General features: G+C 38.7%; 1 protein-coding gene across 6 annotated transcripts in view; it reads right to left on the reverse strand.

The window, feature by feature from the left end:
• Positions 1 to 788: 788 nt before the first annotated feature.
• cdc42bpaa (CDC42 binding protein kinase alpha (DMPK-like) a) overlaps positions 789 to 17,373 on the reverse strand; it is a 43,604-nt gene continuing 27,019 nt past the window's right edge. For 2 of the 6 annotated variants that reach the window (XM_058399105.1, XM_058399103.1), the window contains 25 exons: positions 16,745 to 16,992; positions 16,486 to 16,591; positions 14,280 to 14,404; positions 14,035 to 14,140; positions 13,731 to 13,879; positions 13,411 to 13,502; positions 13,234 to 13,310; positions 12,905 to 12,943; positions 11,347 to 11,466; positions 11,159 to 11,242; positions 10,703 to 10,808; positions 10,486 to 10,622; positions 10,223 to 10,362; positions 9,743 to 9,824; positions 8,984 to 9,203; positions 8,816 to 8,878; positions 8,126 to 8,719; positions 7,936 to 8,033; positions 7,640 to 7,724; positions 6,900 to 7,023; positions 6,623 to 6,740; positions 5,775 to 5,892; positions 5,504 to 5,667; positions 4,827 to 4,901; positions 789 to 4,049 (listed from right to left, as the gene is read on the reverse strand). In XM_058399105.1, coding sequence (XP_058255088.1) covers positions 3,918 to 4,049; positions 4,827 to 4,901; positions 5,504 to 5,667; positions 5,775 to 5,892; positions 6,623 to 6,740; positions 6,900 to 7,023; positions 7,640 to 7,724; positions 7,936 to 8,033; positions 8,126 to 8,719; positions 8,816 to 8,878; positions 8,984 to 9,203; positions 9,743 to 9,824; positions 10,223 to 10,362; positions 10,486 to 10,622; positions 10,703 to 10,808; positions 11,159 to 11,242; positions 11,347 to 11,466; positions 12,905 to 12,943; positions 13,234 to 13,310; positions 13,411 to 13,502; positions 13,731 to 13,879; positions 14,035 to 14,140; positions 14,280 to 14,404; positions 16,486 to 16,591; positions 16,745 to 16,992 — 3,402 coding nt within the window. In that variant the 3' untranslated portion in view covers positions 789 to 3,917. Of the gene's footprint in view, positions 4,050 to 4,826; positions 4,902 to 5,503; positions 5,668 to 5,774; positions 5,893 to 6,122; positions 6,369 to 6,622; positions 6,741 to 6,899; positions 7,024 to 7,639; positions 7,725 to 7,935; positions 8,034 to 8,125; positions 8,720 to 8,815; positions 8,879 to 8,983; positions 9,204 to 9,742; positions 9,825 to 10,222; positions 10,363 to 10,485; positions 10,623 to 10,702; positions 10,809 to 11,158; positions 11,243 to 11,346; positions 11,467 to 12,904; positions 12,944 to 13,233; positions 13,311 to 13,410; positions 13,503 to 13,730; positions 13,880 to 14,034; positions 14,141 to 14,279; positions 14,405 to 16,485; positions 16,592 to 16,744; positions 16,993 to 17,373 lie in introns of those variants that run through there. The other 4 variants (XM_058399109.1, XM_058399106.1, XM_058399104.1 and 1 more) reach the window with 3 other exon arrangements.

Here is a 17,373-nt window from a genome sequence, read left to right on the forward strand (position 1 = left end):
TTTTAAAAACTAAGCTGCACCAAGTCATACTTTTTGTTAAACTCTAGCTAAATCCTGATGTCTGGGTGATTTCTCCTGAGTGCTTTTGTTTACCTGTTTGGAAAAGTGAATTATCTGTGTGGTATTTAGTGCCTGAAAATGTGACAGTGGACCTGAGCTTTGTAAAAAAGAAAAGAAAAAGAAAAAAAAAAGACGCTTTAACAGCTACTACTGCTTCTTTAGTTTCTTTGCCTTCAGTCTCCAAAGTATGCGCAATGCTTTGTGCTCAACTTTAGTCTGTACTGTAGAGACTGCAGATTTTATGTAGAGGGAGGAAGATTTAGCACTTTAACTGTGGCAAGCTGTTGAATGTGTATTGATATTCTTTGCAGTTTTAGGGTCTTGCAAGATTTCAGATCTTTTTTTTTATATATATATATAAAGAAATAAAATTGCTGGTGAATGCTGTTTTTTTTTTTCCTGTTCATTTTTTCATAGAGGAATATTTCTAAAATAGTCTCCAAAAATGCATCATGTATGCAGAATCACAATATGGCTAAGTAATATACTTTATGCACTTTAACTTTGAAACTTTACATTACATTTGAATTCATTTAAGCTTTCTGACTTTGGTGTACAGAATAATAAACATCCCCAAGCTTTAGACAAGTGTGCATCACACCTAATTATTCCTCATATCCTCTGGAAAATAAAAACATGCCCCACATATAATGTAAAACGGCCGATAAAACCTTCCCCCTCCCCAAAAGTGTCATTGTCAAGAATTCTGGCAAAGAAGCGTGAGTAAATTAGGTTTTGTAACAGTTCCCCATTTTATTGAAATAAATCAGTCAAGATATGAGTTCTCGATGTGAAAAGAGTGGTGGCTAATTAAATATAAACTCAATGACGATCCACCTTAAATAAGCATGTGCCAAAAAAAAAAGTGTGGTATTATTCTTGTTCACATCCCAAGCTTCCACACTACACAGATCAATAAAACATGGTAAAAACAGTTGGAAAATCCAGCCTTAAATTTTTAAAGTGAATACACCTGACATGCAAAACTGTACATATTCTTACAAAAACAAAACAAAAATGATGCGATATGAAATAGCAGTAATATACAAGGCAGAGTAAACCCTCAATTAGTTTTTCATTTCCCCCGTCAGTTCCCTTAAATCTAATCCATATTCATACTACACGCTACCCAGGGTTCGAGCTGAGTTCAGTTAAGGCACCTCCCGCTAACGTGGCCTACACGACAACTAACAGTCCTAAAATGACACCGAATGACAGACGGAAAAGTCTGCTAGTGTTCTCCTCCTGCTCTCTAGTTCTCAATGTAATAAAATAAATCATTGGTTCTAACATACCTGAGTAACATCTCAAACAGGCTTCCTGTTATACCATCATGCTTGTATAAACATTTTGCTCCATCACAGCCTCAATTCCACAAGGCAAAAAAAATGCACTCTGCATTAAGCTTACATTGAAGAGTATGATCGCTTTAGATTCAGTAGGAATAAATATGACGACGTAATACCACAGAAGTATGATCCCAAACAATAGTACAACATAGCAAAAAAAAAAAAAAAAAAAAAAAAATCAGCTGCTAAATTTAAGAATACAAATGTGCTGAGTTTATTAGACTGGTCCACAGTGAATTTCAATCATGGTCGCAAAACAGTACGCTAAAATACTGTTGCATGAAACTCCAGTGTACACTGTTTAGATTCGTTTTTCCCTCTCGGTTGTCCCTCATTATGTCCTTTAGATCTGGAGTGAATAAAAGTGATGTGGATAAAAGGCATAGTGAAGTTTAGAATCACGGTCAAGTCATGGAGATCCCTTAAATACTACAATGCCGTGTCACAGAGCCGTGACGATACGCTGACGAGAAGAGAGACTTTTTTTTTTTTTTTTAAGTCCATATTTACATTTTATGTAAATACACATCCGTTTCTTATCTTCATACGCAAAGGTGTGCTTTTACATTGAAAACTCATTTCTTGCGCCCTTGTAAACAAATCTTGAGATCTGGAATTTGGGTAACATGGATCGCTCCGATAGCATGAATTAATGGACCCGACAAACATCTTCATCATCTGCAAAAAAAATTAGCCAAAAGCTTTCTTTAACTTGATTGCATGGGTTAGGTCTTCTTCTGAGGAAAAACAAGATGCATATAAATCCAAAAAAAAAAAAAAAAAAAAAAAAAACCTGCATGGAATGAGAGATATAGAGCACAGAAAGCTTGTTCTGCTTGAAAGTGAATTATAATTAATGGCTTGCCTCGTAAAAATTTGAGGTAAAAAGATCCGGGGGGGTGCGTGATGGTCTAACTATGCATTGTTCCTGAACTGATCGTTAATGAATAGTTCATTTCACACCTTGCCATCAAAGAATAAAACTAACCCCCGTTCCTCGTGCCCGGTCCCGGCTGTCTTATTACTGGCTACAGAAAGTAACAAAATAGAGGCAACAGATAAAATGCACCAGTGAGTAAAGTTCAAGCCCTTGAATGCTCCCCTAACTAGGAGAAGCACTCGAAAGCTTAACTGGATTATGTTTTGTGAGTGTCACACAACAGTGACCTTAGTGTCATCAAACCCGTGATAACATACAGATTATACTCTATATATATATCTATATATATATCTATATATATATCTATATATCTATCTATATATATATATATATATCTATATATATATATATATACACATACATACACATACATACATATACACACATATACACACACACATATATATATATATAAACACATACATATGCACCCAAGCTATGTTTGGTTTCATGGTTTGAGTTACACGAGTCATAAAAACACTCATTAAAACAAACCAAACATAAAACTAGACAAACAGTAATAATAATAATTAACAAAAAATTCTTTGGAAACAGCATTATTGCTCCATTAAAGGAACTATGAAGCACACTAGAGTAGGCGAGGAGAGGAAGTAGGCGGCTGCGATACGTTTCTTATACATTCACCACAAGAGAGTATGTAACTGAGGGATCGTGTTTCGATGCTTTTATGATCTCGAGTGTAATCCTACACAGCTATCTGAGTGTGCATGCATGTGCCTGGTGTTTGCTATTACATTTGGACGTAATATTTTAAATATATCTCCCTAATAAAATCCAAGCAGGTTTCAGTGGAACTATGGACATTTTGCAGATATTCTGATCAAATAAATCTTAAAATTGTTCAATTAAAAAATGGCTGCGTTTTAATGTTTAAAAACCTTTGACTCACAAAGTCAAAAGAAATTAGCACTCTCCAAGCCAAGTCACTTCTCACAATAGCTTTTTTTTTCTCCATAATATATTATACTCTACACTTAAACTCTATGTACATTATTTAATTCATTCTATTTCTACTGTATTCTGAGCTTTACATACGCAAGAGCTGCATGGCACCCGAGTGCCGAGGTCGGTTTAAATGTAGTGCTGAGGCTGGGAACGATCTTGTCTCCATGTTATGTTTCTAAGCATTAACTGGTTACTAAAAATCACTGATGATTTCTAATCATGCTCCGAATTCACCTTGTTTTTAAGCAAAGGGTGACTGAACTGTATCTAGTGTTTTAGACTGGGGAAATTCTAGCCATTTACATTATTCTTCAAATGTGAAGTTTTAAATAGTAGTGTCATTGGGAGATAAATCTTTTATAGTAGTTTAGAAGGCGGCTGTGTGTATTGCAATTATGTGTTTGTGAACTCATTCACACACATGCACAAACAAATATAGGGCCTTTTCACACACCACCCCAAATGTAGTGTATAAGTTCCTCGAGAGTCATTGCTGCTTGTTTGTTTTTTGTTTTTTTTACCATATAGGTTTGAGGCATCCTGATGCTCTAGAGGGGGGGACAGAACAGGAGGATGAAGAAAATGAATGCCTGGCATTGGCCTCATGACTCCCAGCCTGGCTGCTCGCTGCGCTCCAGAGAGAGGGACTTGCTTTTATGTGGGGATGATGGACTTGGTGGACTGCTCAGGTTGGAGCTGTTGGAGGCTGTAGAATGTCTTGGTGAATCCGAATCCTAAGGATTTGAAAGAGAATGTTCACACAAATGCACAAACAACTTTTTTTTTGTACAACGTAAATTGTACAATTCAGTCTTAACAAAACAAGGGGGAAAAAAAGAAAAAAATATAATAACTCGCTGGTACATATGGCTTGGGAGCCTATGTATATATGGGTTGATAGCACACACACCTTAAATAAAAACAAAAAAAAAACTATAACATGAGGCTGTAATAATATTCTGACACACACTGTAGCAGAAACACATGAGGATCTGGTGCAGCTGGCCTAAAGGCATGCCAGTCAGCTCCAACTGCTGGGCATGTAACTTCAGAACTATACAGAGAGCTGCTATTCAATCCACAGGAAGTCAGCCAGAGATCTTCAAAAGGTATAAAACAGACCTAGGCAAAATAATTTCTTAACCAAGATATGACATTACTTAAGCTAAATGTATTTTGACATTGTATTTTGTTCCCCTGACTGTATACTGTGACATTTTTCAGTCTGATGCTACAATTTTAGCTATATTTTTCCTCTCTTAACACCACTGGTCATTATCATGTGGTTAACCTCTTGTACACACAAGGCACTGACAGGAGGTCGTATAAACTGCTGTCATACAGCCATCTGAAAAGATAGTGGTCTGCAATGAACTCCAGTAATTTAGGTCCAAATAAACCCATGAAGATCTCTATTATGAACAAAGAGCAGCACTACTCTAACGGTTTCATTTGACACTAGAGGGATGGATATAGGAGGAGGTGCTGTATCACATAGTGCTGCAGGTTACCTTCATCTTACTAAACAGGGTCCTTAAAGTCCATTTCACCTCAGGGGTCTTGCCTGTGGGAGAAACTGCCTTCCACTACAGAGAATTACACATTGACCACAAGTCATAATGGAGTCCACATACATGCGGTGGAATAGAGTGTAGTGTGTGTGCGCAAGTGGTTCTCTAGTAGAACCATATCACTCATTCTTCAGGTAGGGTGCCACTCAATACATGCTCAAAGCGTGGGAAAGAAAGGACAGGACCTTTATTATAAGAGGGGGGTTCTGAGTGTCAAACAAAGGCCTAGACCTTTCTTTATGCAGCATGGATGACTTAAAAAACAATACCGTGCTTTAGAGCAAATATAGTTCCAGCTGTGATTAGTGTCAACTTTTCCCCCGTCACTGCTGCCCGGTGTAAATTAGAGTGAAGCAGAGAACGCTGGGTGTGAAAACATTACCTGTTACAGCTTTCTGAAAGTCTGAGAGATTCCATACACAGAATAAAGAATACACTAATCATGTAAATTGTGCACTTTTATTAGTGCACTATTTATGCTATATACTGTTTGTGCAAGAAATGTATTCCGCTTGAGTTATTGTAATTATCATGCTGAATACAGTTATCATACCTACAATATTCCTTAAATGTGAATTACTCATGTTCCAGGCCTCCCCTATAGTACTATTACTCACCTCTCTGTCAAACTGGGACAGGGGGGCATCACCTGCACAGTCCATGCCTCCCCCTGACGAGAGCGAGCCCTCAGAGGGCGAGGTCATCGTCTGCCGCTTGCTGGAGCCATAACTCCCACCAGAGAACTCCCTTCTAAGAGCACTGCCATTCTGCGAGGATGACCCTATGAGGCAAAGTCTAAGCTTTATGTCTCTTCTATAACTTTTAACATTCTCTTTTTTAATATATGCATTTTATACTTTCTTATATAGATCAGCGTCAGGAACTTACGTGTGCCAAGGCCGCTGCTGGCACTCATGGAGCGGCCCGGTTCAGGTCTGGCCTTGCTTATAGAGGGGATGCTGACAGAGCCACCCAATACTCCCCGGCTCTCCTGAGGACGCACATTCTGCAGAAAATTGACATATTTTTTACTTAAATATAAAGATAAACAATAAAATGCTATAAGCTGTCAGTGTGTATCCACATGTTTACTTTCCAGAGGTGTTTGTTTGTCAGAATCATGTGTATTTTCCATCAAGTTTAAATCTTATGAGGGGGGGTCCTATCCAAACCAGTGTCGTTAAAATGGGTTTTTTTCATGAGTAAAGGTTCAAAACGTGAAGTGTTTTGTATCTTTCAGATTTTTGTAAATCAGGGCCTTATTGTAAAGGTTGATAAATTATGCAACATCCCTGATCCTACCAGTGAGCTGATGGAGGCAGGAGTCCCAGGAGCAGAGCTTAGGGATGGGGAGTAGGAGGAAAGAGGGGAATCCTGGGACAGGAAGTTGTCAGCAGAGGTGACAGTCATGTGATAGACATGCTCAAAGCTGGTGGGAGTTGAGATGAGACGCAGGCAGGGAGAGGGGAGAGGAGAACCAGGCTACAGCATAAGAGTGAGGACAGAGTGAGAGAGTGAGAAGGTGAAACAGAAATGGTGAGAAATGGAGAAAAAAAAGTAGCCATTGACATCTTAAATTAATAGAGATTGCCAACTGAATCAGGTAATTGGAGGTGAAAGAAAGTTCCAAAAATAGCAGGAATAGACATGATATAAAATAAATAAGTTTGCAATGTGGAGTGGAATGGGAGCCAGGAGGAATAAACGTAAAAAAAAAAAAAATGTTCCGATCTTACCATTGGCAGGTCTTTAAGTATTTGGATCCCATCTCCAGGACCCATATGAACAACATGATTGAAGTTGGTTGGATTTGAAATCAACTTATTCCTCATCTCAGGATCTCTAAGCATCTCTCTAAAGCATAAAAGAAAATTATAAGAAATCAAAACAGAGAGGCACGCATACCAAAATCTTTACCCTTCATGCATACTGCAGACAAAAACTTTGGTCTTTATATTTGTATAGGCACTGATCTGTACATGCCGGTAGGTGTGTACTATAAATTTCTTTCACCTCCGTTGTTGAAGCCTCTCTTCTTCTGGCACTCTGAAGGAAAAGCGACGTTTGCTCGTCATACTGCGCACCATCTGCTTCCGGCTGTTATCAGACGTCTCTGGAACCACCAGCTCGTCTCCCTCTGTAAATGACAAACATTATCAGTACAGGCACTATCACCATGTTCAACTTCCTAATTAGTGAACAGTGTTGGTTAAATTACTGAGGAAATGTAATCCAGTGCTGATTATAAAATAATATGATTAAAGATGTAATCAGTGATGTAATCCTGTGTTTACACCAGCAAACAATTCCCTGAGGTTACTAAGGTTTGTCTCTTGTGGGCATGCGTTATGATTGAAACAATCGATGTGGACTTTACAGCACATTCATGTATTGCATAGATTAAGAAAAAGAAGAAAAATGTATCTTAATTTGCCAGTGCCCCAGGGATTGACTAGTTCTTTATGTCAAGTTTTGAGAGATGTATTTAGAGTGAATGTTTTTTTTTTTGAGACCTGGCAACCCTGTACACCCGAGAGCTAAGGCTTAATTAATCAGGTAGAATTTTCTTACATTCTAATGCACAGCATTTGTTTTGTTCCTGCTGAGAAAATGCGTTCAATTATTAATCCTAAATTACATTCAGACAATTTTATGTTTCAGTAGGGGAAAAAAATATCATATTGAGACATCATATTATATCCAATTTGAATTGTATGAATCTTTACACCCCAAAATTCAGATATGGCACATACCTGCTGTTTTATTTTTAAAGTAGATTAGCCGTACTGTCTCCAGCCCTAGCAGGTTCAGTGAGCCGTCAGTGTTGAGAGGATGAACCTAAACACAAAGAGCAACAAAATCATAACAGATCTGTTACAGCATGCATCAGGATTCTATTCTATGTCACTTTTATTTACAACAAATTTAAACCGATTCATTTTTATGACAAAAAAATAAAAACCGTGACTAAAAACTTTTCACAGCTATATAAACTACAAGAAATTCCTCTGAACACTAGCTGTGCGACATGCATGTCTTAAATATTTACCTTTTTCAGAGGAATTGTCTGAATCCACTCCATACTGTTCACATCAAACACATCCACGGCATTCTCACTGTACACTGATAAGTAAGGTGCATTATAACCTGCAGGGAACAAAACATAAATGTACTTCTTTGCAAACACAGTCCATTAGTGAGTGATCGTCTGACAGATTATTAGTGTTTACAGCACTTACAACAGGCAGATGGCACAGCTGGCCACATCAGCTCCTGCTGGCGTGAACGTCTACCCTGGCAGTCAACATAAACACCAATGCTGCTAAAGCACAGGAGTAACTCTTTGCTGGAAATTTCCACAGAGCAGAGAGCATCCAAACCCAGCTGCCCTATGAAAGCCAGGGTGTGGTCCTCCGGGTGGAGCAGGCTAGTTGGAGGGCTGTCTCCTTGCAAGCTGTAGCGTAGGAATCCAGCCTGGTATCCTACACACAGCTTATCCCCTTGTAGAGCCATCCACTGCACCACCCCAGGCACCTGCAGCTCCCGCAGCTTGCGGTACCGTGTTTTACCCTTGTTGAGCTCGTAGCAGATGACCTGTCTCTTCATGGCAACGCACAGGCAGGGGCGAGCACCATGCTTCACCGTGCCAGACACCAACGTCTGACAGCCCTTAGTCTCAGGAAGCTTATAGAATTCCGAGTCCCGATCGTCCAGGGCCGCCATGGAGAAAAGTCGAACGTGGCGGTTGCGGCCAGAGATGACAGCTAGCAGCTGCTCAGAGGGAATCAGGTCAATCAAATGGACCTTTTTATTATCCCCTACCTTGACAATCTCTGTGAGACAAAGCAGAAAGAAATGCATGAGGGATGTCAGGAGGATGAAGGTAAATGTCGACAACATAGCTTTCAATAGTACAACATGAGGCTTACCATCTTTGGTGACATGGATAACATACAGGCCCTCCTCATTGCCCAGGGCTATCCTTTCATGATCTGTAAATAATACAAAATGTAAACAGATAAGTAGAAATGTTATTCTGCACTACTTACGTAAGCTTAACATGCTTTTCCTTCTGTGTCATTGTATTAGAACAGCACCTATAATAGTAGCAGACTGGGTGGTTTTAATAAGAGGCAGCGTGCTGTCATAAGCTTCTTTAGGGACATAAACAGAGCGCTCCTTTAACTTGTTCTTCTTTAGGAGACGGTGCAGCTCATTCAGCAATCCCACCCACTTATTCTTCTCCTGATCACTGTCAGCAAGGATCAGGATGGAGCATTTTTTACTGCCACATGCAGAGAGCTGAGAAGCTGTAACCTGAAGGGAGATAACAGGAAACGTTTTAGAATGGAATGGTAACGGTGACAAACGTTGCATAAAGTGGAACAATTAATTCTATCCTGTGCTACCTCAAAAATGGTGTCACAAATGTGTGAGAAAGCTTTTAGTTCAAGTAAGTGTACAAAAAAGTGTAGACATCTTCATCCCAAAATCTTTCATATGATTTCTAGTCAATGTGCTCACGGTAATTATGCTTCATCAGATCATTTGTGAATTACTAACACAACATTATTTAATTAATTTGTAAATCACATTTATAGATGTTTTAAGCATTTGGAGTGATGACACAAAATGCACTGATGAATTATTTTAATTTGATTATTTTGTCTCGGCAACTGCTCTAGCTCCTGTGCTATTTGATAAAAAAGTTAAGTATAGTTGAACAGTAAGATAACATGGCACAAAGTGGACAAGTGTGACATGTCTAGTGCAAGTCATTTGCACAAAAATAAATCGTAGCTCCAGCAGTATGCTTTAATTAAAACTAAACAAGCACAAGCCAGGCTTTAACTCACCCTGAAAATACAGGGAATGTCCTTCCTACTGGCATGGATGACATCGGATGCTAGTACTGAGCTGACAGAAAAATCCTCATCCCTGCAGAAAGAAGAGAATTTTCAGACAATTATATTCATCCTTAGCAGCCATATTCATTTATATTACCAGATTCTGATTTTGGTCTTGGTCTTGACCAATTGTTGGGACAATTTAACTATTTGAGAGAAGATTCCTTTTTACATCTGAGACAAAACAGCATCTTACATTGAGCCACTGTATTTCAAACTAAAATGATGTTACAGATAAGAACAGTGAATCGGTCAGAATCTGATAAAAACATAATTCGGAATAGTTTCAACTGCCACTATATTAAGAGTTGTGTTCAAGAACATTCCCAATGAATAATCAGATTATTTACAAATTATACTGTATGCATACATCAGTGGCGACAGTAAGATCAGAAAACACATTTTAAAGTGGTCTCAAAAATGACTGACCTCATGTCGATGACCTGGCTAACCACTACACTGGGTTGTGCAACCTTGCCCTCTGCAAGCTCATAGAGGAACAACTTAAAGTCACACACAACAGCAAGAGCCTTCTGCCAGCCTTTCTTCACTCCTGCTGGTTTAGGCACCTAAAAAAGTAATCATAACGATAAAGACAGTGAGGATTTATAACACCATCTTATATATCTATACTACACAGTGAGCGCAGAAAGTTAAGTCAGTTAACTGTAGAAATGATGACCGCTTCTTACCCTAACATGGCCCTCATAAGCAGTGCCAATGCCTTTCTGTGTGTCGATACCCAGTGGACCTTTCGTTTGGTCTGGTGGAATAGGACACACTGCAGGGGCTTTGTCCGCACATGTTACATGACACGAGAAGTTGCAAACTGTAGGAAAGCAGAGAGCATGTAAATGAAAACCATCACAAAGCTCTCCAAATTATTTTTTATTTTGTAGTGTACATTACCTTCACATATACAGCCTTGTCGGATGAGTCCCACCATGAGAGAAGTGCACTGGTTGCATTTAGTGGGAGCAGTGAAGGTCTTTACCACAAACTGGTGGGCTTTTGGCTGTAAGGGAGTCAGGAAAATCTAAATATAAAGAACTTAAAAAGGAACTGCAATTTAATTTACCCAAAAAGAAGCTAGCAGTCCTGATCATCAAAAACAGGCTAGACGGCCGTTGCAAACAAGGGAACGTTATGAAATTGCAGATGATAGAGATGCTTCCCTAGTACTGATTTTTTCTGAATTACAGAACCTAGTAGTCAGCTGTCTACATATGAGATTTGAAATATTAAAGAAATGTCAGAAATTACTGGCTGCACATTTAATGATCTTTTTAGTGCTAATACTTGATTTGAGCGTACTGATTATATTTAATAAGTGACATACACAAATCAATAAATGGGAGACGATACCTTAGGTGTGGTAAAGCCAGAGCTGCTGTATCCTCCTGATCGCATGGTCGGAGTCTGTGTACCTCTGTGGGGATAATCCATCGGCTGGAAGAGTAAAACGATTCGTTAGCATTATTCTCATAATGCATTATTCAACACTATTATCAGGCTTCACTATTCCACATGCGAGTGTGTGCTGCAAACAACACCTCTAGAGGCTCCAGGTCACTGGTGGTGGATGGAGAACGAGAATGGGATACAGCTTGAGACTTGCGATCATCATCTCGGGACGGCGTGTTTGACAGGCTAAAGTTGTCAATGGAGTCGATCTGAAGAGGCAGAGATAATGAGTCAAACACAGATGAAATACTAACCTTTATTTTTACACTAATTAAGAGTTTCCTAGGATTCATAGATATTGTAAAAGGTTCTGCTGTGAATACAAGACAACTTCAAATATATATTGCAGTACCTATAGTGTGTTAATGTTCTATAATATCTAATGTCCTATAAAAACCAAAATCTAATTAAGCAAAGTCACAAAAATTAAAGATGTGCACAATAATGTTTTGTATTACAATGTAGCTTCTACAGCTCTAAAACCCTAGGACAATCTTAATTAGACCAAGTCCAGTATTTTCATACAAACAAAGACTGCTTGCATGGTATGTCCTTGTTATAAACAATGTACCATAGGGATGCACACCAGAGCTTTGAAAAGTTAAAGCCACAATCATGAATTTCAGAATACTTAGTTCTGTGCTAATTTAAGGGCAAATTTCACAGAAAGAAAAACAATAATGTTTTGTATTTAGATTCTTAAAATACATTTCATGATTGTGCCTTTGAAAATACACTATATAGCCAAATGTATGTATGGCCATGTATGTGGACACCTGACCATCATACCCATTTATGTATTTTGAACGTCTCATTCCAGATTTAGCCTCCTTAGCGGTCATAACTGGAGCGTGGCTGTGGTGATATTCCTATTCAGCCACAAGCGCATTATCAAGGTCAGACACTGATGTTGGATGAGGAGGTCTAGAGCATGTCAGAATTCTAGCTCATCGCAAAAGTGTTCAGTGGGGTTGAGGTCAGGGTTCTGTGCAGGACACTTCCACTCCACCCTTGGCTAAACATGTCTTTATGGACCTCGCTTTGTGCACAGGGGCATGACATACCAGAATAATGCTTGGGTGTCTTGGTTTCAGTAAAGAGAAATGAGTGACATAACATATGAGTGCTGGTAAGGTGTCCAAAGATTTTTGGCCATATTGTGTAAATGAATATACAAAGAATCCTTCAAACAAACAAACAAAAAAAACCCCATCCAATCAACAAACAAACCTGAACCAAAAAAAAAAAAAAATCATGCCTTGACAATGGTGAAAATACATGCCAAAAAAAAATACATGCTATTCCATAAAAAAGAAAAAACTATTAAACGTTTATATAAAACTGTAAAATCCTGCTTATGATTATAAAGAAAGCTTTCCCTAGTTGAGTATAACATTTCTTAACACACTAATCTTGACTTAAGGAAATGTATACAGTTTTAAATATGGCTATACCAGGAAGATATGTAAAAGGGAAAGGAGCCGCACCCAGTTCACAGACACAAAACTGAGCATCAGTATAAAGCACACCCATATGTTAATAAGAAGGTAAAACACATGCGTTAGAACCACAGAGAATATCACAATGTAAATTAGAATACATAAATCACTGCACCCAGTGTACCATTAAGACAAACCAGGAGCTTACATGTCTGCCTTTGCTGGCTTGACCACAGGCAGGAGATCGCTTCAATATAAACAAAAAATAAAAATCAAGGAGAAGATCAAGTCAATAATGAGACTAATGACAAAAAAAAAAAAAATCTGCAGAGAGGGCATGTCTGAAAACATTTTGGAAGGAAGCAAGCCATCATCGGCTAGTAAACGGAAGGAGAAAACAATCTGGGCTTATAAAGCAGAAATCGCAATTAAAAACATGGAACAATGGAATACAACAAATCAACAGTATGGAAACTTAACAGTTAAATATCCCAACTGTATTACATTCATATTAGTGTACAGTTTATCAGTACTTACATCAAATTGTTCCACAGCAGAGGTTGGGGCATTGAGGAATGCAAGGAAGGAGTTCTGTGAATCCTGGTGCTTTACACCTGCAGCACAAAGAACAAGATTTCATAAAGAACTTACAACACACTGTAGATAAAAACTGAGTGGTTACACGTTAAACCGTAGGAAGTTGGGAGAATTTACCCTTAGATGAACGTAGTTCTTCTGTTTCTCGTTTCAGTCTCTCGATCTCTGCCTGCAGTTCCTGGTTCCTCTTTTCAGAGTCCTGGAGTTTGCTGAAGAATGCAAAAGAACATTCAAACGATGATGAAATTTGTGCACATCTCCCAGACTTCTAGCCTAATAACACTAATATTCAGGGGAAAAAAAAAATCAAGCACTTAATCTACAACTGGTGGATTGAAATAAACATATATGCTATAAACATATTTATTAGTGCCTTAGCTTTTATCCAGCATCCAAATAGACAGCAAGAAAATCTAGAGTACACTGAATAGCTTTACCACTCAGTGGCCATGTTGGTGGCCTTCACTTTGTTGAGCTCATCTTGGATGGTTTGTTTTGCTTTTATCTCAGAGTCCAGCGCAGACTGCAGCTCCAGGCGGGCAGACATGTCTAGCTTAGCCAATCGTCGCATCTTCCATGGCATTTCCTGTCATGATGGAGGAACAAGGTTAAAAAAAACCAAAAAAAACACATTCACTGCTTTGGCAAAAACGACATGTCTTTCAAGAATCTACTTTCACTTAATCATACATATTAAGAGATAACTAAAGAGGTAAAAGGTCTTAGCCCAAACAACTCTACCGTAGAGCGAGCGCCAAGACTGGTGTTTCTCAGGCCCTCCAGCTCCTCATTCATCTTTGAAGCTAGAGCCTGGAGGTAGCCACGTGCATCTTTCTCATCACTCACCCTGTGGAGCAACGTTAAAACAGTTTTCAACTCAAGACTATTAGATCACATATATTATGAAATACTTGTATTAAATAATTTGCTGAACTAGTAAGCCAGCCGCTAAAGAATTCTCCTTTTTTTTTTAATGGGTCACACACCACTGTATGATTTCTGTGATCTGAGCTTCCCAGTGAGCAACACTTTCTTTCTTGTCAGCCAGCTCCCTCATTTCCTCCTCCAGCTGCTTGTGATTGCTGTTCAACTTCTTATATGAGATCATCAACTAGACAGACACAGATGTGACAGATTACCACTACATACTGATATAACAATCATTTCTCTTTTAAGTAATAACTATGCTTCTAAAAAATAAAATGCCCTAATGCAATAGTGTGATAAAGGGAGATGGATTTTAGTTTATAAAGAGTCGTTAGAGCTGGGCAATAATAATAACAACAACAACATTAATAACATCATAATAGCATAATAATAATAATATTAAGTACTGGATAAATCATAGCCTAAAATGATTCGGCACAAATAATTTCTGCCTATCCCTCAAATAAGACTTCACATTTAAAATATAGTTCTTTGTTACAACTATGACAATATTTTGGGAAATACGGGTAATCAATACATTTTGCGAAACAGAAAAATAGCAAGGTTCAGTATTGTGTATTTCTATATGCTCTGATAGATTTTATTTCACAATAACGATCTCAAAACAAGACAGAAAGCAAGGCTGAGATGAGAGACTACTAATGTGAGTTGGGGAAATAAGGTGGGGCTTCCTGGGAATGTCAGAGTTCAAACCACCTATGCAACTCTCAGTCAGTCCACATTCCTTTGTGGATTGGCACATCTGCTGTTTTATTACATGGACAAAGAAAACTGCCCGTTTGGTGCATTTTTGAGAGATAACTCATGCTAGCGTTAATCTGGCCTCAGAATGCAACATGCCTATGGAAAATAAGTACAGGTTGCCAGGTTTTGCTGTGAACACACTTTGTTTAATACAACTAAACACTTGTGTGTGTGTCTGTATATATAATGAGAAACAATATTTAAAAATGCCTAAAATAAAGCACACAATCTTAGAGTAAATATGCACACACAACCAGGAAAGCTTTTAACTTCTGTCTGGTTTCTGTTACATCTATTAAACAGGCTCATAAAAGCAGTTCAAACCTGATTTGGACCACTAGTGCTGATTTACTAAATCCATGCTCTTTTAGTCAGAGTCCTTGCACACGGTGAATAATCCAGAAACACAACCACAGCTGCTCCCGCTAAGCCTCTTCTTCCAGCAGTTGTTTCATTCATAAACATGAGCCAATCTGTGTAGACACAGCTCTGAACTATCTTGTGTAAACATGTCGGTTTCCTGATGTCAGAATTTAGAAGATTCTGTGTTTATTTCAAGGATCGGTGAAGCATCCAACCACACTGTGATTACCGACTGATTATTTCAAATATTTCACATACTCGGTGCACTATGACAGGAGCAATGAGAGCAGACTGCTCGTGTTTCTTAGGTTCTCCTTTCACATTTGTATTCATTCTGCTTAGAAACGCTGCATGCTACTCACTGGCTTCCAACATTCTGACAGCTGCACATATTTAGTTCAAAGCAATGAAAATATTTCTTAACAGAGGGGTATTGTTGCTTCATTATTCAACCAAAAGCTCCACTAATGTTTGTAAAAAGGTTTGATCATTTCTGTAAATTACAACTACATGATATTTGCATTCTCATAGAACGTATTTTAATTGCATTTTTAACTGCTACACTGACCAAGACCCCATTCTGTTATTATAATTGTCCTGCTGTAGTGCATGGTGTTGGGGTAAGTGGAGGAACAGTTTTGGAGTAAGGATAGGTACTGTAATGGGATAAGGGGACAGCCTTTGTGGGAACTTATAAGGCAAGACATTCTGCGCTAGCTCTCTCATAGCCTTTGGTCTTTCGTTGCTAAAGCAGCCAGGCTTCCTGACGCCAGAATGATCTGTCTAAGTATACAGGCTGTCTGAGGGGTAGTGCGTCATACACGTGCTCTCTAAAGATTTCCATATGTCCCAGTAGGTGCTTTGCCTGCCTGGATCTTCCAGAAATCGGCATGATGCTCAACAACTCCTTTGATTAACGAATGAATCAAAGGCGACTGGCTGCCCTTATTAGTCTAGCTTTAACATTAGTCATGCTTCTGATCTCACCATATTTTAACATAACCACAAAAAAGAACACCCAGTTCTGATTTTCGACTTGGGTAATATGAGATTGATGTACAGGAAGTAAGATGAGATAGGTGGCAACTATGTGAGAAGAATCACAGTGGGGAAGACAGACACAAGCAAAATGCTTACGTTATCCAATTCACTGGACATTTTCTTGTTTTCTTCCATCAGCAGCACTCTTTCCCTCTCGTACTTTTGTTTGTAGTCCGTCTCAAACTCCTCTCGTTCGCTCTGACTGTGGGGGTAAGGGTACGACATAACATTTATTACCCCTTTAAAAACACTAATTGTTTTTATAAGCAAAACTTCTTTGCCTGCACCAACAGGGGGAAAAAAAAAACCAAGTGCATATTGTGAAGTTCATTGAGTTTTGACACCAGTGCTGTACCTTTCTCTGCGGGTCTTCTCTAACTTGTCTTTTAACATCATTATTTCTTTGTTTAAAGAGAGGTGTTGTGCATCAGCGTCACGGAGCTCCTTTTTCAAGCTCTTCAGCTCGTTGGCATGTTGGACATCACGGCGAGACAGCTCCTCCTCATAAAACACCGTCTTCTTTTCCAGGTCAGCGCGCAGCTTAGTGAGCTCCTGGTGCTGCTCAGGGGCTCCGGCAGCTGGGGTGCGACCAGCCTGCTTTTGCTATTCAAGAACATCACAAATTGTTAGACATCCAGGTCTCGATTAGAAAAGTACTCCAGGTTTTTCAGCCTAATCTCCAACTACCACATTTGTAGCATGAGCAATAATTGACCAATTTTCCTATACAGAGGGAAAAAATAACGAAACGTGTAGGTAGATAAAACCCAGTCCTAATGTAAGAGATATTAAAGCATCTTTTGGAGACAAATTTGTGTTAAAAGTACTTTGGTTAGGTTTCTATCATATATCTGTCTGAATATGAACTGCCGTCTCTAAAAGTACACATCAATGTAGCCTGTAATCTAAACATTCATCAAAGCATTCTACAAAAACTTTTGCCTTGAATGCAAAATGCCCCTATGCATCCATCACAAGGGAATT

The sequence above is a fragment of the Hemibagrus wyckioides genome, linkage group LG09, assembly GCF_019097595.1.
Source record: "Hemibagrus wyckioides isolate EC202008001 linkage group LG09, SWU_Hwy_1.0, whole genome shotgun sequence".
NCBI classification, from domain to species: Eukaryota; Metazoa; Chordata; class Actinopteri; order Siluriformes; family Bagridae; genus Hemibagrus; species Hemibagrus wyckioides.